Genomic DNA, 21,087 nt, shown 5'->3' on the forward strand with positions numbered 1-21,087 from the left:
CTGATTCAGTATGAACGTAAGACTCCCGCCTGTCCAATTTATACTGGAACTAAATCCAGCCTATTCACTATGAGAGAATGATGAGAGAATAATAAGTACAGTCACGTACCACACACACACACACACACACACACACACACACACACACACACACACACACACACACACACACACACACACACACTACATTTTGTGTTTGCATTCAAAGTACTTTACTCACCCAAATGAAGGCGACAGATCAACAAGTCTGAACATTTCCCCAAATTTCCGGATTTTAAAGGCTCCTCTAAAGTTTCTTTACTCACTGTGAGCCACTGAGACTGTAAAACATTTATGGCCACACTCCGCGGGGAAGAGGAATTTTCAAGACCAAAGTCCTTCTGAAGCACTTTTCCTCAAAGAGGACAGACGCATGCCTTGAAAGAAAACTTTTCTCTTTCGTGTTTAGGCTCATGCTAGAATAAGGGACATTTAAACAGCAACATATTACAGCTCACTACTAAATAAATACATTTTATGGCAGATGCAGCTGCTGATATACTGCAAATAAATGTATATTTTTCCTCATTGTAATCCAAACAAAGCTGTGTCTGTCCTCATAACAAATGGTGAAACAGGTTTTTTTAACTACTGATCAGTGCTGATCATGATATACAGTCTCAGTATGAACTAGTAGCACTTTAGGCTCGAGCTTCTCCAATGCTCTGTTTCAGTTTGGCACCGTCCCAGTAACACAAATGACTGAAAACAACTATAAGATCCTTACTAATTTCTAAAGGGAGCCTGACCCGTCTGTAAGGCTCATTTATGGTGTAATGACGCTACAGCTAGAAAACAAAAAGCAACAATGAACAACAGAAGGACATGCTGCTGCAACATACGGCTGCTGCAGTCCAGACCGTTGTGTTCTGATAACGATATAATGTATTTACAAAATATCACAAATGGAAAACGTTCATTTCCTGAAAGCAACAGAAGACCTCTTTATAAAAACTAAAAACCTGTGTAGAAGGAATGATTAAGTGCTGCTTTTGAAAAAGAAGAACCTTAACCTGAGACAAAACGCTGTAACAGCTGCAGACAGGTTTGGAAGCTGTTTGTGTGTGCCTCACTTTAGTGCAAAAGCTGCACTCAACACAAAAAAGTGTCTTTTGGGGGTCTGAAGAGCGAGCAAACACACGGGGAATAAATATCCCAAAGTTCAAGTGGGTCAAGAGAAAAATCAAAAAGTCGAGTCCAATCTCCTGCTCAGTTGCCGCCCTCTGGCTCCAGCCGAGGCCCCAGATTTGAAGACTGTTCGTCCTCACTTTGGTCCATCAGGGTTTGGTCTTGGCTCGGAGACCTGTTGGGAAGTGGAGGACCCTTCTGTGACGAGAGCAGTGGCTTTTGAGAGTCTGTGTGTCCCGTGAAATGTTGGTATGTTTCTCCATAGATGCCAATATCTGCACCCTTTTTCAGCAGGTGTGTGTAGACGAGTGTGTCGTCGATGGAGGTGTACACGTGAGCGTCATCGTCTTCGTGTGTTTTCGGGGGTCCGTTGTATCCTGGCAGGAAGTTGATGCCATTTGGATTATAGACAGAGACTTCATGATTGAGCTTCTTCTTCTTCTTCTTCCTGTTTGGCAGAAAAGAAGATCGGAGTTTTTTTTAAATTAAATTTACTGATAAATTATGCTCGCTATCAATTTCAATGAAGGACAAAAATTTCTAGCAGGTTGAGGAGAGCAGATAAGTAAACAATGTGAAAATACCCATGTTAACTGTAAAGAAAAATAATAAGACTCAAAGAACAAAGCATAAAAGAGTAATACTCACCTAATCACCACACAGACCACAACCAGCACCATTACAAAAATGACCAGCAGAGCAGCCACCACACTCAGGATGTTGATTAGTAAAAGGCCTAGAAAGAAAAAAAAATGGCAACAAACACCATAGTTAGCTTTTTCTATCACATTTTTACCTGATATTGACAGACGGATGGTGGACGCTCCTGCAGTGATGCAGACACTGCATCAATCCGTTGTGGTAATGAGAGCTGAGTATGACAGCAAGGCTCTCGATTTACCGGTTGATCTACCATCCAACCCTCACCTATGGTCACAAACTCTGGGCAGTGATTAAAAGAAATGAGTTTTCTCTGAAGGGTGGGAGGTCTCTCCCTTAGAGAGAGGTAGGTGGTTCGGGAATCTGACTAGGATGGCTTCTGGGAACCTCTTGGCTGAAGTGTTTCTGGAATTTCCCACCGGAATGATGCCCTAGGACACACCCAGGACATGCTTGGGAGATTACATCTCTCAGCTGGCCTGGAAATGCAGCAGTATTCCTCCGGATAAGCTGGAGGGGGTAGTTGGGAAGAGGGAGGTTCTGGGTGTCCTTGCTTAGGCTGCTGCCTCCTGAAGCTGAAGAATTAATAAAAATATAGATAAATACAATCCTGGTACTGGAGCTTTCTTCTTGCACAAGAGAGAAAGAAGGAAAGTAACTGCGTAAGTAACTTTTCCCCCAAACAGAACATTGATTAAAAATCAGCAAAGCAGAATAAAACTTTGCACTAAGGTTAAAAAAAGAAAACAGTTTCAGTATCCATGACCTCCACGCTCCCAACTTTGAAGCCATACTACAGCTTCATACTCCTGTATGCTACAGCTGCAGCAGTTCTTTAGGCGAAATACTAAAGCCAATCAGTCAGTGATGATACTTTATGTAAATACATCTGGCGAGCAGAGCACCAACAAATTAAATTCCTCAACAAGCTGCGTATGACATTTTACCAGCCCATCACGCCTCCAGCTGTAGGGCAAGTCTGTGTATGAATCTCATTTCTTAATGAGAAACCAAAAGCACAGAACAGAGCAAAGTCTTCACTTCACACAACTGGGAACCAGTGCTCAGTCTGGGCAAGCAAGTCATGTTTCTGTGACACATCACCGATGACACATACTGTCATTCTTTCAGAGCCGTTAAAACAACCTGCCCTGACTGAACTGACTGTGCACTGGTAGGATCACCTGGAGGAGGCTTTTGAAAGCAAGCTGGCCAAGTTTTAAGGACTTGTTTCGGGAGGACTGCCAGAAAAAGGTGGCGAGCACAATGTCATCTTCCTGTTGAAGTAGGCTGCAGAGTCCTCACCCTGCCAGGCGTGAAGAGACCACACAGAAACACAGCTATCAGGACTGCAAAAGAAGCAGCTGATGGAGCCTCCAGGTGGATTAAGTGGGGAAATCTGAGGCTTAATGTCAGGACCTGATCAATCCCTGGCTGGGTCGCCAATCCGAATCACCCAAGGAATCTAGGAAAGGTCACTGATGATGCTCGCCAGGATGCATCTTTCATCTACATATGCACAACAGTGTATTGACCGAAATGTTCAGCTGGCTAACATCCTTACCAAGGCAACAGAAACAAGCTGATGCGCGCTGAAAATTAAAGTTTGTCACATTTGTCTTCAAAAGCCAGAGGACCTCGAGTGTCTGGACAAATGTTCATGGAAATTCATTGAAATATTCTTGAGAATTATATATATATTTAAAAAAAAAAAAAAAAATCAGAAAATTATGATATAGATTAAGTAACTGTAAAGTTTCCTCTTACCTTTGCTCTTCTGCAGGGAGATCTTGGTAATTACGCTGAAGTTTCCTCTTTCAGGCAAACAGTTGGACATGTTGAGGTAGAAGCTCTCAGAGACCGTGAGCTCGCTATTGGCCACCTCATCCTCCCTGCGGCTGTAGTCCTCCTTGGGGCTGCCCATTCTTTGCACCCGGATGTTGGTGTGGCGGTTGATGCACTTGGGCTGGCTGAGCTTGGTAAAAATCAGCTGCGCCTCCATCTTCGGAGGAACTGAGACAATCCAGGAGACGGTGGAGTAGGCCTTCATTCCCGCTGGCCAAGCTGGAGTAGCCACAAGTTCTGGGGTGTCTCTCTTTGGAGAAACGGTGAATATGTATCTTTCTGAAGGTTATTGCAAAAAGAAAACAATGTGAAATATTAATGGTTATTTAATGTTCTTATTTTATTCAGCTTATCCCCTTCAAGTGTGCTTGTTTTTACCTGTAATCTCTTTTTCAAAACTGGCATTCAACACAGCCGATCTTGGTGCTTTAGCATTCATGCTGGACCACCATGTGACAGACACACTTGTGTGAATGTGGACGGTCTGTATGGCTCCGTTGGGGCAGAAAGTCCCAATAGTTGCTCCATTCTCTTCTGCCACGTCAATAGTGACGCTGTCATCACATAGCTGTCCAGGTAGGGACTGCTTGAGGGGCCCGGTGGGAGAAATCAGCTTTACCGTGCCGTGCTGACCGGGACGCAGTATCCACGTCACACGGCTCAGAGGTGCAGGGAGGCATGATGGCAGCAGAGGCACCGACAGACTGACTGGATCAGGACATTTACCAGAACTACAATCTGAACGGAAAGAGATTCTCAAATGAAACTGATAAAGTACTTTACAGTACAATGAGAAGCACTTTTAGTAGAAGGTAGTACAGATGTTTTTAAACACAAGGTCTGCAACTAACTTTAATGAACCTGTAAGCACATGTGAGTACTAATGTATTTGCCAACAGCTGTAACATCTCCTTTGAGCACCCAAATTAGGAGGCGTGTATATAAACTGAAAAATATAATATAATATAATAAAATATGACTTAGTAACAGATCTAAAACAGCAGTGAATATTTATCCTTAAATTACACTATATTACAATGCATTTTAAACGCCTTCATTAGTATTATTATTATTATTCCCTCTTAAAATCAAAATTTTGAATATTTTCAGCTGAACCAACTCTGATTTGCCTGAAAATTATATGGATTAAAAGTAAATAATGAACTTAGCCTTGGTATAAGAAATACTTTATATTTATTTATTTTTTTAAAAAGATCCCACTATCCACTTTCCAGAATTATGATAAGAAAAACCAGAAAAATTTCTTTTGAGATATTCAAATATTGCCTCCGATTTTAAAATGAGAAACACGCTGGAAGTCAGACTATTTCTCAAAAATTATATTTTTAAAATTATTTAATATATTAAGTAAAAAATTCACAGCAATCATTTTAAATATATGTTCAAACTTTGGACCATAGAATTTTTACCCAAATCTAAGATGATTTAGATTAAATGACAAAAGTATTATAATGAATTATTGATGCTACATCCGTGGATTTTACACAGTGAGGCTTAAACAGCTGATGAAACGAGAGTTTAAGTAAATCTTGAGTTACCTATGACTTGCGTGGCTCTGACTTCCATGTTGCCAGGAAAGCAGTCCTCAAAAGACAGATCAGCACTTGATGTGACTGTGATGTTGTCTTTTTTCGCCGAGTTTATTTTCATCACGCAGTCAGGGGTCGATGTCACCGTGGAAATGTTCAGAGAAAGGCCCTCAGTTTTGCTGAGATCTACTTTACATGGCACTGGAGGGGGTGGGGGCAACAAAACAAAGCACGTACAACAAATGTGATTCCTCAAACTTTCCTGGAAATTTATCAGTGCTGTCATACATGACTAAGAGATTAGGCAATTTAAGAGTTTGCCTGGGCTCAGAAACAGGCACACGCTTTCCAAGTCCCTCCTATTCACAAATATTACAAGAAAGGGAACATTGTCATACCACTGACTAATCAAACTGCACCTTTGTTGTAACCTTTAAGAAAGACGATAGAAAAAGAAAAAAGAAAGAAACTATTTATACAAGTACATGCTGCCACATGCAGAGCAGGCAGCACACATCTCCCCAACAGCAAAACCACTGTACAAAAGAAACTGCAGTACTAAATTTAGCCATGTGGGACCCACACATTATTAATCGGTTTTGGAAATGGAGCTACACTTAGTAACTACGTGTTTGAAACACTTGGAGTCAGATGAAGCATCAGCATCCCCCAACACCTTACAGTGGGAGAAACCACAGACCAGACTATCTGAGCTCACCCTCTTTAATAATACTATAGCTAAAGACATAATGTGATTGAGCTTTTAACCCCTGTGACTAACATGCTTCTGGTGCTTGTTGCTTACTTGTGGGTCAGACTGCACTCATCAGCTACACACCTGTAAAGTCTGGTATGTATTTACACAGTTGTGCTGCTCTAACATAGAAAAAGTTTGACATATAGACATGTCACTGCACATAATAACACACCTTCAAGACATGAAGACATCCTCAGTATTCACTTGTAGTCTTGTTATGGCCTTTTGATTAATTACAAGTCCAATACGCAATCTTTCAGCTCCATTTTTGGTCTCTACCAACTCACACTTTTGTTACCAAATGCTCCACCAAGTGCTTATATGATACAGACCTGTTGAAGCTGGGCTGGAAGCAGACACCTTGAGGGTGAAGGTGAGTCCAGGAGAATCAGCAGGTGCTCTCTCCATCTCGCAGTTCCTCAGCGTGAGCAAAAAGTCTCCGTGGTTCTGGAGCGGCTGTGTCTCATTTAACCCCAGAACTGATGTCACCCTGCCTTTCTGGTGGTACTCCACTGCTACTTCCTTCTTCACACAATCTGGCTGTGTGAGGTTTAGAAACTGAACATCAACCCCGTGTTTGTCTGGGACCTGAAAGTACCACTCCATGATGTCGTCATCAGGAAAGCTCTCTGGGTAGTCTGGCGAGAGCAGCTCTGAGGAAGAGGTCCCTTTTGGTAAAGTCAGAGAAATTCGGGCAAGAGCTACAACACACACACACACACACACACACACAAAAAAAAAATTAATTAAAATTAAAACAAAAATTGTTACATGAAACTGTCATTTTGGATGAAACACAAAAAAAGTGACTGTAACTAAACTCACACTTGATTTTTTCCCGCACAGTCACATCAAACTTGTCATTTTGCAGCTTCTGCTCTGCTGGGACGTCCACAGAAAAGCTGCCGCTTTTCAAAATCTGAGCACTGCTGATGGTGCCACTTCTGCAGTACTTCCCCACAGCCACATTGCCTGTAGACTGAAAGGCCTGGAGGGTGTAGGTGTGTCTGTCTGGACATTTCTCAGATGGATTGATCTGTTTAAGACCCGTGTTAGTGAAATCTATTTGGAAAGCTTTTGGCGCTGCGGCTGCTAGATTCCAGGTAAACGTGCGGTTAAAACGCAGCACATCAATAGAGTTGGAGTCCGTCTGGATGATGTGACCACTGCATGACTTCGTGGTGCAATCTGAAAAGAGAAAATGAATCCACCCATGCTGTGTTAGTCCACTCAGGACATTCAGTCTCACTGATAAAATAATCAGATATCACACAGACACTTACTTATACGCCGTACAATTTCTATACTGAATACATCTTGAGGTCTGGAGCATTCAAGCTTCACTGACACAGTACTTCCACTGAATGAGTTCAGAGATTCAATACTGCAACGTTGTGTGTTTCCTGATCCTGTACACACTTTGCAACCTTTGACTTTATTATTATTTCTGATGTTTATAGTGGCTCCAGGTTCAGCAGTGAGAGTCAACTTCTGGGCCCCTGGAAGCAAACAGAGAGTTATAGTGAGCAAAGGGATAAACATGTGTGACCTGTGTCATATCTGGAAATAACACAGTGAAATTCCATTCACAAATAAAACTGACTGCTGTGATGGATGAAGCTTGTCTTAAGTGTTCCTGTGACTAAGCAGGTCTGTACTGAGTAAACCTGAGCAAGCTCAGCACATAATATGGTGCTTCAGTCAGATCTCTGGGTCGGCCATAACCTAGTTTACACTGAAATGTTTGTTATTCAAATTTACACAGGGGCAAAACCGGCACAGCCCATATCAAATGACACACTCTGGGAGCTTCTTGAAAGGGATTTTCTTTCTTCAGCTGTTTTCAGCTTCTGAGTGAAGACAGTGTCAATATTTAACGGACAGATCCACCACCCCACCAATATTTCACACTAAATCTCTCCCCCTGCTTCATATTTAAGGTTCGGGTTACCTGACACGATGAAGGTAAGAAGTAAAATCCACAGAAGGGCCGCGCCTGTTGATACGGACATGCTGCCCTACAGTGAAGCTCTGAAACTTTCAATCCTGAGAGAAAAAACAAAAATAAAATCAGCGGACACATTTCATCGCTTCTTGTCTGGAGCTGGGACGCCACATTTTCCTCTGCGTTACATCAAGCTCACGGAGCAGTTGTTGACACAACGAGTCCACTCCCTATGTGAACGTGTGCCAGCAAGGAGGGAGTGTTGAGGCCAGGTGATGTTTAAAGGCGTGGCTAGAATCGCCATCTTGGCAGGTAGGCGTGCTGACGCGTTACGACACCCCTGACGTGATGTAGAACAAAAGTGCTAAAATAAAGTGAAATTTCTGGAAAATATGCAGAGTTTGATATACGATATTACCGGAAACGATAAAACAGGCTCAGTCCTCTCATGACAATAAAATCTAGATTTAGCCTGCACTGCTTTTAGACTTAAGGAATGAGATTAGTAACAACTGTGCTTGTCTTCTGTTTCATGTGAAAACCTTTATGATCGAGTGTAAAATAGCAGAACAAAGGATCGAGGGAGTTGTGCCACACCCTGTTTCTAGGGAAGAAATTGGTCATGTGACCGCACATTTGTGGAGAGTCCGACATTTTTCTCATCCTGCAAAGAAGCGCCTCGTTGCATGAGAATTAAGCACATTTAAGTTCAAGTGATTTTTGCCTTTCCAGGTAAAATTTCTGTGATCAAGGTGTTTTGATTATTTTGTCTGTTTTAAACAAGTTTGAAAACATTTCACAAATGTTTTAGTCCTTTTGTAAGCCACACTATGAGTCTATACGCCTGTAGTTATGCCACAGAGTTATAATGTAGAGGACAGGCAGAGCTTCCACTCCGTTAGAGGACGTAAACAGAGCTGTGAACTATAGTGAGCAAGGTGGAAAAGGGGAAGTCCATTCAGGTGGCGAAGAAGATGCACATATGCAGGATGACATTAAAACGATCTATGGAGAAGAAAAAGATAGATGGAAAAGAAACAAGGCCATTAAAGGATATAAAGGAACTGCACTTGCCTGTCCAGTCTTTGACGACCATATAGAGAAAGAACTGGCAGCGCATATAAAGGCACAAGCAGCCTGATGTGTTCATTTCTTTGTGCATACTCAAAAGCCAGTTCACGGTATTTGAGTATGAACAAAGAAATGGATCAAAGAGGCAAACGCAGGTTGTGTTGTATTTATTTATTAAGATGAAGTAATTGGGAACATTAATCATAATAATGTTTCCCTCTGGATTACAAACGTCCTCTGTGGCAAACTAGGTTAAAGAAAAATTCATTTTTGTCCTCACGATAAACTGGTCAGTCCGGCCAGCAGATCACGTGCTGCGTGGTCTCATTTGTAGTAATTTCTTCTTTGTCTTCTTCTGGCAACCCATTTAATTGGAGCAAGGAGTTGTACTGCCCTCTAGTGGAAAAGAATGTAATTGTTCTGCCCGTTACTCACCGCTCGCTTAGAGTAGCTTCTTGGATGGGAATCTTGAAGCTGTAATATTTACTTAACCAAAAAGAAAAAAAAGAAAAGAAAAAAGAGGGCGGATCGTATTGAAATTGGCACAGGAAAGAGAAACAAGTTTGTTTAAAACCACTGAAAACTTTTATCTGCACTTGTTGTCTGCTGGACGTTGCTCTGGAAGGAGAAAGCTTTGGTGTTCTATCCTATTCAGAGGAGACAACGCTGTGAAAATATATTGAAAGCTTGAATAAATATATTGAAAAGTAGAAAAGGGAGAACAGTTTAAATTACTACATAATGTTTATATTAATAAATATGAAAGAATAGTTTCACAGTGGACTCTCCATCATGTACACTAAAACAATAAATATCATGTAAGACAAGGTTAAGTCACTCCATAATATGGTCCATACACCCAAAATCCAGTCCATTTATGAGGTAAGATGGGAAAATATTGTTTATTCAGCAAAATTACAATGAAATTGAATACTTAAAATGACTTTTGGACTTTTATGCACTACTTAAATGTAGTTAATTTCTTCCCTTTCCTTTAAAATACCTGATATTCTGTAATACTAATAAACAAGTCATGAACTTTATAAAATTACTTGTGCACTACTTAAAATTAAATAAAATAATTTCTGTTTTCTGTAAAAACCTGACTTCTCACCCCATTATTCCAGTGTATCTGCTTTAAGTTACTGCAGTCAAATAACTACACTGAAATTAAAAATAAAATACACTGAAATGCAGTTTAATTGCAGGGGAATTATGCCACTAGTCTCCGATGAGGACAAAGGACTCATCCCGTCGTGACACATTAAAAAAGCAATATATTTGACCTTACTATGAAATAAATATGTTTTATGTCAGATGCAGCTACAGGGGATGATTGAGAGCAACTTTTGCAATCGAAGAGCCTTTAATCTGGGACAAAACGTTGTAACAGCTGCAGACAGGTTGTTTGTGTGTGCCTCACTTTAGTGCAAAAGCTGCACTCAGAAAATGTGCTTTGTGAGGCTGAACAGCGAGCAATCACACAGGGAATGAATATCCCAAAGTTCAAGTGGGTCAAGAGAAAAATCAAAAAGCTGAGTCCAGTCTTCTGCTCAGTTGCTTCCCTCTAGCTCCAGTCGAGGCCCCAGATTCGGGAGCTGTTCGTCCTCACTTTGATCCTTAGGCTGGTAAATCATATTCTGGTAAATTGTATTGTCCACCGGGGTTAGGATTTTGCTTGGTGGTTTGTTGGGGCGTGGAGGGCCCTGCTGTGATGAGAGCAGTGGCTTTTGAGAGTCTCTGTGTCCTGAAACAGGTTTATATGTTTCTTCATAGTTGCCAGTCTCTGCACCCCTTTTCAGCAGGTGTGTGTAGACGAGAGTGTCATCAATCTCTTCGTACACATGGGACTCATCATCTTTACAAGTCCCCAGCACGTCTGGGGATTCGTATCCTGGTAAGAAGTTGATGCCATTAGGATTATAGACAGCAACTTCATAATTGCCTTTCTTCTTCTTCTTCTTCTCCTTCTTCTTCTTCTTGTTCTTCCTGTTTGGCGGGAAAAAAGAGAAGATTGGGATTATTTTCTGTTTTATTCAGCTATTGATGGGTCATCCCCTTTGAAAACACACTAAATAATAGAAATACTCACCTAATCATTACAACTAGCACTATGACAGAAATGACCAGCAGAGTAGCCACTACACCCAGGATGATGGTTAAAGGTGCTATAGAGGAGAAACAATTAACTTGGTTAACATTTGGATCACATTTTCAACTGTGCAGTGGTTGTAAAAAAGAATTCAACAATAAACAGAATTGCTGAAGCTGAAAAATCACTCAATTATCGTTTATCCTCCCGAGTGTGAAGCTACACTACAGCCTCATATTCCTGTGGTGCCTTACACCAAATGCTAAAGTTATCAAGCTGATGTGATCTGGTCACAGTGCTGCAGTTCTTTTTGTCATAAACCAAAGTCTTGGAAAAATCTGGACCTAGTGATGACGAGGTTTTACCCAGACCATCAAGTTTGAAATACCTTCCTAACCTGTTTGCTCTGGGGAGTCATGCTCAAACACTGTGTTGTGACCTGCCCAGGGTGTACCCTGAACTGCATAAGTGGAAGAAAACGTAACATTTGGGGCCTTGTTTTCGCTCTCTGTGGTCATCACTTCAAACATCTTCTACATTATGCAATGACAGAGCTTTATGCAAAAATTGATTAAAGCAGTTTTAGATTTCCAAAAGCAAATATTTTCCCCGGGAGTAACTCGGAATAACATCTCATGTATTTATTGTTAATGAAAGTACAAACTATGAATGAGTGAGTGCTTATAACATACAGACCTTTTGAACGGGGTGGGTAAGCAGACACCTTGAGGGTGAAGGTGAGTCCAGGAGAATCAGCAGGTGCTCTCTCCATCTCGCAGTTCCTCAGCGTGAGCAAAAAGTCTCCCTGGTTCTGGAGCGGCTGTGTCTCATTTAACCCCAGAACCGATGTCACCCTGCCTTTCTGGTGGTACTCCACTGCTACTTCCTTCTTCACACAATCTGGCTGTGTGAGGTTTAGAAACTGAACATCAACCCCGTGTTTGTCTGGGACCTGAAAGTACCACTCCATGGTGTCGTCATCAGGAAAGCTCTCTGGGTAGTCTGGCGAGAGCAGCTCTGAGGAAGAGGTCCCTTTTGGTAAAGTCAGAGAAATTCGGGCAAGAGCTACAACACACACACACACACACACCAGATAAATTGAAATTAAAACAAAAATTGTTAAATGACACTGTAATTTTGAAAGAAACACAAAACAATGAATGTAAACTCACACTTGATTTTTTCCCCCACAGTCACATCAAACTTGTCATTTTGCAGCTTCTGCTCTGCTGGGACGTCCACAGAAAAGCTGCCGCTTTTCAAAACCTGAGCACTGCTGATGGTGCCACTTCTGCAGTACTTCCCCACAGCCACATTGCCTGTAGACTGGAAGGCCTGGAGGGTGTAGGTGTGTCTGTCTGGACATTTCTCAGATGGATTGATCTGTTTAAGACCCGTGTTAGTGAAATCTATTTGGAAAGCTTTTGGAGCTGCGGCTGCTAGATTCCAGGTAAACGTGCGGTTAAAACGCAGCACATCAGTCGAGCTGAAGTCAGTCTGGATGATGTGACCACTGCATGACTCCGTGGTGCAATCTGAAAAGAGAAAATGAATCCACCCATACTGTGTTAGTCCACTCAGGACTTTCAGTCTCACTGATAAAATAATCAGATATCACACAGACACTTACTTATACGCCGTACAATTTCTATACTGAATACATCTTGAGGTCTGGAGCATTCAAGCTCCACTGACACAGTACTTCCACTGAATGAGTTCAGAGATTCAATACTGCATTTTTTAATAATTGATCCTGTACACACTTGGCAACCTTTGACTTTATTATTATTTCTGATGTTTATGGTGGCTCCTGGTTCAGCAGTGAGAGTCAACTTCTGGGCCCCTGGAAGCAAACAGAGAGTTATAGTGAGCAAAGGGATAAACATGTGTGACCTGTGTCATATTTGGAAATAAGACAGTGAAATTACCATTTAGATGAGATTAAATTCACAAATACAACTAACTGCAGTGACAGATGAAGCCTACGGCTTGTCTCCTCCTATAACTAAGCAGCTCTGTATTGTGGGACAAGTTAGATTCCAGATTAGAGGTATAAAATCACTGCGTACTAGCTAATCAGTACTCCAGTGAATAGCTTCACCATTCAATGAAGATTCGTTGGAATCTAAAATCTAAAGTCTTTGTGTTTCTCTGATGAGCATCAGTAATGAATACAAATTATTACATGCAGCTTTACTCTTTAGGTTTTTTTTATGTCAGCAAACATTTTTTCAAAATTGATTATATGATCATAAAACAGGACACCTACACTGTATTTGCTGACCTCTCACCAAATTTCTATGTATACACAGAGTCTGCACCTGATAGAATAAAAAATCTATGGGGCTGATTGTCACAAGGTATAAAACACACACACACACACACACACACACACACACACACACACACCACACACACACACACACACACACACACACACACACACACACAAAAAAATTAATTAAAATTAAAACAAAAATTGTTACATTTTAAAAGAAACACAAAAAAAGTGACTGTAACTAAACTCACACTTGATTTTTTCCCGCACAGTCACATCAAACTTGTCATTTTGCAGCTTCTGCTCTGCTGGGACGTCCACAGAAAAGCTGCCGCTTTTCAAAACCTGAGCACTGCTGATGGTGCCACTTCTGCAGTACTGCTCCACAGCCACATTGCCTGTAGACTGAAAGGCCTGGAGGGTGTAGGTGTGTCTGTCTGGACATTTCTCAGATGGATTGATCTGTTTAAGACCCGTGTTGGTGAAATCTATTTGGAAAGCTTTTGGCGCTGCGGCCTGCTAGATTCCAGGTAAACGTGCGGTTAAAACGCAGCACATCAGTCGAGCTGAAGTCAGTCTGGATGATGTGACCACTGCATGACTCCGTGGTGCAAGCTGAAAAGAGAAAATGAATCCACCCATGCTGTGTTAGTCCACTCAGGACTTTCAGTCTCACTGATAAAATAATCAGATATCACACAGACACTTACTTATACGCCGTACAATTTCTATACTGAATACATCTTGAGGTCTGGAGCATTTCAATTCCACAGTATTTCCTTTTAAATAATTCAGAGATTCAGCGTTGCATTTTTTAATAATCGATTTTGTACACACTTGGCAACCTTTGACTTTATTATTATTTCTGATGCTTATGGTGGCTCCTGGTTCAGCAGTGAGAGTCAACTTCTGGGCCCCTGGAAGCAAACAGAGAGTTATAGTGAGCAAAGGGATAAACATGTTGGGTCCTGTATTATATCTGGAAATAACAGAGTGAAATTACCATTTCGATGAGATAAAATTCACAAATATGACTAACTGCAGTGACAGATGATTTCTCCTATAACTAAGCAGCTCTGTATTGTGGGACAAGTTAGATTCCAGATTAGAGATCAAGAGGTAGAAAATCGCTGCAGTACTTCGGTAAATAGCTTCACCATTCCTGGAAGATCATTTGGATCTATGTGGGAAGAATGGATGGCATCTAAAGTATTTGTATTTCCCTAACGAGGATCAGTAATTTGTTATTGCAGCAAATTGTTATTGTTCTATAGTCATCATTATATGATCATAAAACAGGACACCTACACTTTATTTGCTGACCTCTTACCAAATTTCTGTGTATGCACCGAGTCTGCACCTGAGAGAATAAAATAAATCTATTATGGGGCTGATTGTCACAAGGTATGGAGTAGGTTGTCCCTGTAGTTATCAATGGGGTTTCAGTAAAAAAAAAAAAGTGAGTTAAAAAAGAATAACAACAACCTTGTATTTAAGCTGTGAATTTGAACCAGTGATAATTACTATGAATTATGTATGTATTATATATGAGAAATCTGCAGTGTTTTAACAACCTTTATTAAAGACACAATAAAAACTGAAGACAGATTCCACATCCATGATTTTGAATTGATGTTTCATTGATATCATTTTGAAAAAGCCCGTTGTTCTGTATATTTGTTTAAACAGACTTTTGGTGCAAGATTTTCCAACTGATAAACCGAATTCAATACCAGGAATTCAATTTGAATAGGGATCCACAGGGCATGTGGGACAGCTTAAGTCTACCTTACTACCAAAAGAAGTGCAAACTGTGCATTGCATTGTCATAGGAATGCCTGTATGTATTATGCCATGTATTATTTTGGTTAATTAGAATGTGTATAAAATGTTGTTAGACTTGATTGTAATCTCTTTTATACTGCTCTTTAACATGAACCAAGAATGCCTGTTCAATCAGCTTCATGAGAATAATTGGCAGCTATTCGTTATTCTGGTTAATAAAACTCTCTTATCAAGGAGTGCACTCTTAGTGCTGCTGTTTATACCTAAGGTGATGGCTGCACATTGGAGCTCTGAAACTTTAAACTGGATACATTTAAGCATTCAAATCTCGTTCCCCACAGCCTAATAAAGGAGATGTGAAAATTGCTTCAGTTTCTCAGCAGATCAAGGTGAAATTAAATTGATTGACTGAACAGGTATTCTCTGTGTCCTCTGTTCTAATAATTACAACAAAAAGTTTCATTAGTGCTGCTATCATCTTAAATATATTAATAAAAGTTTCTGGAGGTCATCCAAGGTCTACCAGCCCCTTTCTTTACTGTGAAAAGGTTGTGAAACATAAACCAGTATTGTATACATATATATATAAAACAATCGCGACCTTAACACATGTTGTAGATGAGAGAAGCGCTTCCAGCCAGAGAAACTCGGGGCATAACCGGCTGTGTTTTAGTTTTTAATCTGTCAGCTGCGGACTCTGTGAGAGTAAAGATTAACTATAAAAACACAATGCTTTAGGATCATACTTTAATGCGTATAAAACAATAACAATAAAATAATTCATTATTAAGTTGCGTTTTAGAATCTGTATATTTTTCTGCTGTTCATCAGGGAAACACAAAGACTTTGGAAGCCATTAAAAACAAAAGTCTCATGTCCACACTCAGAGGTCTCAGAGATCTTCCGGGAAATGCTGCGCTATTTTCTCGAAAACTAATCAGTCAGTGGTGATTCATACCCACTGATCTCCCGTTGACCACTTCCGCTGGCGTGGCGATTTACCGAAAACAGCCGTACTCAGTATCACCTGACACTCACGCTCTGAGAGGTTCTTGAAAGGGATTTTCTTGCTTCAGCTGTTTTCAGCTTCTGAGTGACATTAGTGTCAGTATTTAACTGACAGATCCACCACCTCACCAACATTTCACACCAAATCTCTCCCACTGGTTCATATTTAAGTTTCAGGTTACCTGACACGGTGGAGACAGTGAATGTAAGAAGTAAAATCCACAGAAGGGCCGCGCCTGTTGATACAGACATGCTGCCCTACAGTGACGCTCTGAAACCTTCAATCCTGGGGTGTTAACTGAAGCTCAGCTAGTTGTTGTTGACTCCTAATTGTGAAAGTGTGCCAGCAAGGAGGGAGTGTTTACGCAAGGTAAAGATTAAAGGCGCGGTCAGGAGGACCATATTGGCAGGTATAGGATACAGATGCGTTAGGACAGCCCTGTAGCCCAGTAAAAAATAAAATCCTGAAAAGTATCGTGGAGAATTTTTTTAAAAAGAAGCTAATATACGAGAACTGTTGCCTGAAACGACAACTCACCCTTAATCACGCCATTTCAATAAAGATGTCACGATTTAAGATCGCATTGTTATGGAGCCTTGGTTAATGTGAGCAGGACGCCTAACACCTGTGGCTGTCTTCTGTTTCTTGTGAAGTTTTTTAATCTTTTAATAGATCGTTGAGTGCAAAACAGTAACCCAAAGGATATATTGAGGTATTTGCTGAATAAGAAATTGATAACTATAAATATGGTTACTCCCAATTGGAAAGATTTACAATGTGGAAACATAAACGATCTTTGAGCTTTCTAAAATTATATTATGAAGAAATCCCCCCCAAACGATAAACAGCCTTGTGTGGTTGCTCAACTGTGAGGAAAAAACCCTGACTTTTAGTTTCTCTTCACAGGACAAACAGGTTAGTCAGGATGTGTTACAGTATCTCAGTAACCGTACATACGGTACATGCTGCTCAACCCATTTCCAAGTGGCACAGAGACAAATGGAAACCTTTGAGTGGCAAATGGCATTTTATTTGTAAGTTTGGTGTAAAACTTTCAGACTATTTCCCAGCATTGTTAATGTATCCCAGCTTGTCTAGATTCTAAAATGCAACTTAATAATGAATTATTTTATTGTTATTGTTATATACGCATTAAAGTATGCTCATAAAACATTATGTTTTAATAGTTAGTCTTTACTGTCACAGAGTCCACAGCTGACAGATTATAAACTAAAACAGAGCCTGTTATGTTCTAAGTTTCTACGGCTTGAAGTGCTGTGTTTTCACTGCTTCTCTCATCCACAACATGTTTTAAGCTCATTGTAGATTCATTACTGGGGCTATTCTAGGAAGCAGGTTTAGCTAAGTCCAAGTTTGTTAATCCCGAGATGAGGGAAACTCGGGTTTTCAGTTCCAGAAAGTTAAGTTAAACTTTAACTCTGAGTCAGTTACCAGGGTAACAGAGTCTGAACCTAACCTCCTCACTGGCAGGTTTTCTTCAGCCAACTCCTCGTTCAACAAGAGAGAGAAAGCAAAGAGAAACTAGCAAGAATCGACATGTCAGAGTCAACCATAGCTTCTGTTTTGTCCACATTCATTGACGATATTTTTGTGAAAGCTGTAAGTTTATGTTTTTCGTGATTTTCTAGTTGAATACAATGTGTTTGTGTGTGACTGTCAGTGCAAAGGAAGAGTTAGGTAGGTGAAGAGAGCTGCACTTACAGTATTTACACCTGTGTGGCAAATGTCTGGTAAAGATATAGATAATGAAATGTAATTATTACTAAAATATACATAATAAAAAATGAAAGCTGAAATTGATTCAGTTTAGTAATTTTGTCTGTTCTTATAAAGGCCCTGAATGCTGTGATATATGCCAACTGCCAGATGATCTCAACGTGTTTTACACCCGCTTTGAGACCCCCAGACCTCCCAGACTCACCGGACCTCCCAGACCTTCCAGTCCTCCCATACCCGCCAGACCTCCTAGATCTCCCAGACCTCCAAGACCTTCCAGAACCCCCAGATCACCTGACCCTCTCTCCTGCCAGCGGTCTCAATAGACCAAGTACACAAGGTCCTGAGGAAGATCAACCTCCGCAAGGCAGCAAGACCAGACAACATCCCTGGACGAGCCCTTAGAGCATGTGCTAACGAGCTGGCTGATGTTCTCACCTCCATCTTCAACCTTTCCCTCAGCCAGAGCATTGTTCCCACATGCTTCAAGACCACAACTATCATCCTTGTCCCCCAAGAATAGCCCAGCCACCTGCCTAAACGACTACAGACCTGTTACACTCACTCCAATAATTGCAAAGTGATTTTGAGAGAGTGGTGATGGCCTACATTAAGAGCAATATTGCACACACTCTGGATCCCCTGCAGTATGCCTACCGGCCCTGTAGCAGCCCTTGGCATCAAGAACGACAGAAGAGTCTCTAACGGGTGCAGCCATTTATTTCCTCACCACACACGACTCATTCTCTGGATGTTGAGCACCGTGAAAACTATAAAATAAGAAAAAATTGATACCCGTACAGTCCTTTTGAACTATAACAATGAGCAATAACAACAATGAGCTTAAGTTAATTCAGGTAAGTTCAAACAAGTAATTCTGAGATATACAGTCACAGATTAAATAAAACAAAAGGGGTTTCAAACAGGGGTTACACAGTTCGGTTAAATAAAATATAACAACAGATCACCTCTCATCACATACCTCAGTCCGCTTGCCAAGGGTGCAAACTCCGGTGAACACTTAAACACTTCGGCCCGTTTCTCATGGGGTGCTGCTAGCGTCGGACGGCATTGCTGCTGCCCTTCACTATTCCTTCTACCACCTGGAGAGTAATGACTCCTACATCAGGGTACTCTTTGTTGACTACAGCTCCACCTTCAACACACTCACAAACTCATCCACAAACTGTCTACACTCGACCTGCACCCCACCCTCTATGACTGGCTACAGGACTTTTTGACTGGCAGGCCTCTGTCTGTCAGGATCGGCAACAGGACCTCAGTTAATATTATCACAAACACTGGCGTACCACAGGGTTGCATCCTCAGTCCCATCCTCTACACCCTGTTCACCCACGACTGTGTTGCCTCCAACAAAGACAACAGCATACTGAAGTTGGCGGATGACACTGCAGTGATTGGTCGCATCACTGGTGGGGACGCGGCGGCTTACAGGAGAGAGATGGCCGGTCTGGTGTCATGGTGTGAGGACAACAACCTTACCCTTAAGCGTAATAAAACAAAGGAGATGATAGTGGACATGAGGAAGAAGAAGAGGCCTCACCAGCCGATGTGTATCCGGGAGAGTGAACTGGAGAGGGTGAGCAGGTTTAGGTACCTGGGCGTCCACATCAATGAGGACCTCACCTGGACACGGAACACCACACAGCTGGTCAAAAACGCTCAGCAGGGGCTGTATTTCCTGAGGAGGCTGAGGAAATTTGGTATGTTGGCCAAGATCCTCAGTAGCTTTTATAGCTGCACTGTGGAGAGCACATTAACCAGCTGCATCACTGCATGGTACACCAGTACTACTGCTATGGACCGCAAACGCCTGCAGAGAGTGATAACAACTGCGGAGATCATCAGGACTCCACTGCCCTCTCTCTGCAGAGCATCTACCATCACAGTCCAGAGGAGAGCTGCCTCCATCCTTAAAGACCCCACACACCCTCAACACGGATTGTTCACACGTATGCCCTCGAGACGAAGGTTTAGAAGTGTGAAATCCAGAACATCCAGACTCAACAACTCCTTCTTTCCCACTGCTATCAGACTCCTGAACAGCTGACCTACCTCAACTGCAATTTGCATATCAGGACACTTTGCACACTAAGTTCATTTTGCACATTAAGCTACTTTGTACATCCATCTACATCGACATCTGCATACCTCACTTGTCTTCACTTACTTATTTTTGTACTTATTTATTTATCTTTCATTATTTCTATCCTTATTTTTTTTACATTTGTATTTATCTTAATATCTTATCTTATTTTTATCCTTATTTATTTTGTTCCTTTAACCCTTACTTAACTGGCATTTGTGTATTGACAGCAAAGCAAGAATTTCATTGCACAGAAAAATGCTATTTCTTCTGTACCCATGACAATGAACACTTTGAATCTTGCGAAACAATCGATGAGTTCAAAACCCCTCAACCTGGAGGAAAAAGCGCACATAGCCAGATGATGGAAGCCATGATTGTTTGTTGGAAAAGTGCCTGAAAAAGCAGAAAAAATGCTTCCGTTTCTTCCGGAGGAGGGACACTGCTGCTTCCTCACCTGATGTAGCCTCTTCTTCCTCCACCTCTGTTCCATCTTAATTTTCAGCTCTCCTCTGCCCTCTCTCCCTGCATCTTCTAACACCTCTCCCCTTCCTTCTTCATCCTTTTTCTTTTTTCACCTTCATCCCCAACCAGTCCTGACTGTTTCTTTAACCTTTTTTTTTTTTCAACTTATGTGACAAAAGAATAAACTAACTTAATTTATCCTTTGAGAATTTTTCATCTAATCTTTACAGACTTTTTCAAAAACATTTTCAAACATTAAGATCTGTCTTTTAATTTTTTGGGAAACCTCATAAATGGTGAACTAAGAACCCTGGAATATGGTTTGATGCATTGACATTTTAGACTAAAAAGGACCATGTTTTGCTTTCTGGCAGCTTTTATTTTGAAACTGGAACACTAATCAGTGCTTCTCCACACCTGTGGTGCATGCGCTGCACAGTCCCCATCGGGAATCCGCTGTGCAACAACCCTTACCAATGCAGAAATTTCGGACTGTTACATCAGCGGCGCTAAAGCTAATGCTAAAGCCACAGTGACTTTGACAGTGTTCATTCGGAGGGACGTGTTGTTTTATGTGAGACACTAAGGCATCAGAGTGTGCACGGACACTCTACGTTTG

The 21,087-nt window shown here is 41.2% G+C and overlaps 1 protein-coding gene across 5 annotated transcripts; it reads right to left on the bottom strand.

Annotated features, from left to right (window-relative positions):
• Positions 1-618: 618 nt before the first annotated feature.
• On the bottom strand, positions 619-16,472 carry cdcp1a (CUB domain containing protein 1a). Of its 5 annotated transcripts, none has more exons than XM_040012936.1 (11): positions 16,341-16,472; positions 12,718-12,930; positions 12,260-12,622; positions 7,263-7,478; positions 6,805-7,167; positions 6,312-6,680; positions 5,232-5,423; positions 4,051-4,410; positions 3,595-3,951; positions 1,815-1,903; positions 619-1,620 (listed from the first exon to the last, which is right to left on the bottom strand). In XM_040012936.1, exons 1-11 carry the CDS (start codon positions 16,408-16,410, stop codon positions 1,249-1,251), a joined length of 2,964 nt encoding a protein of 987 aa, XP_039868870.1. In that variant the 5' UTR covers positions 16,411-16,472; the 3' UTR covers positions 619-1,248. The 5 variants fall into 5 exon arrangements, with proteins under 5 accessions (XP_039868870.1, XP_039868871.1, XP_039868873.1 ...); XM_040012937.1 differs by having other exon boundaries at positions 619-1,615; positions 1,816-1,903; positions 16,341-16,471; XM_040012939.1 differs by lacking the exons at positions 7,263-7,478; positions 12,260-12,622 and having other exon boundaries at positions 16,341-16,470.
• Positions 16,473-21,087: the final 4,615 nt, after the last annotated feature.

The sequence above is a fragment of the Simochromis diagramma genome, unplaced genomic scaffold (genome assembly GCF_900408965.1).
Source record: "Simochromis diagramma unplaced genomic scaffold, fSimDia1.1 OVJJ01000618.1, whole genome shotgun sequence".
NCBI classification, from domain to species: Eukaryota; Metazoa; Chordata; class Actinopteri; order Cichliformes; family Cichlidae; genus Simochromis; species Simochromis diagramma.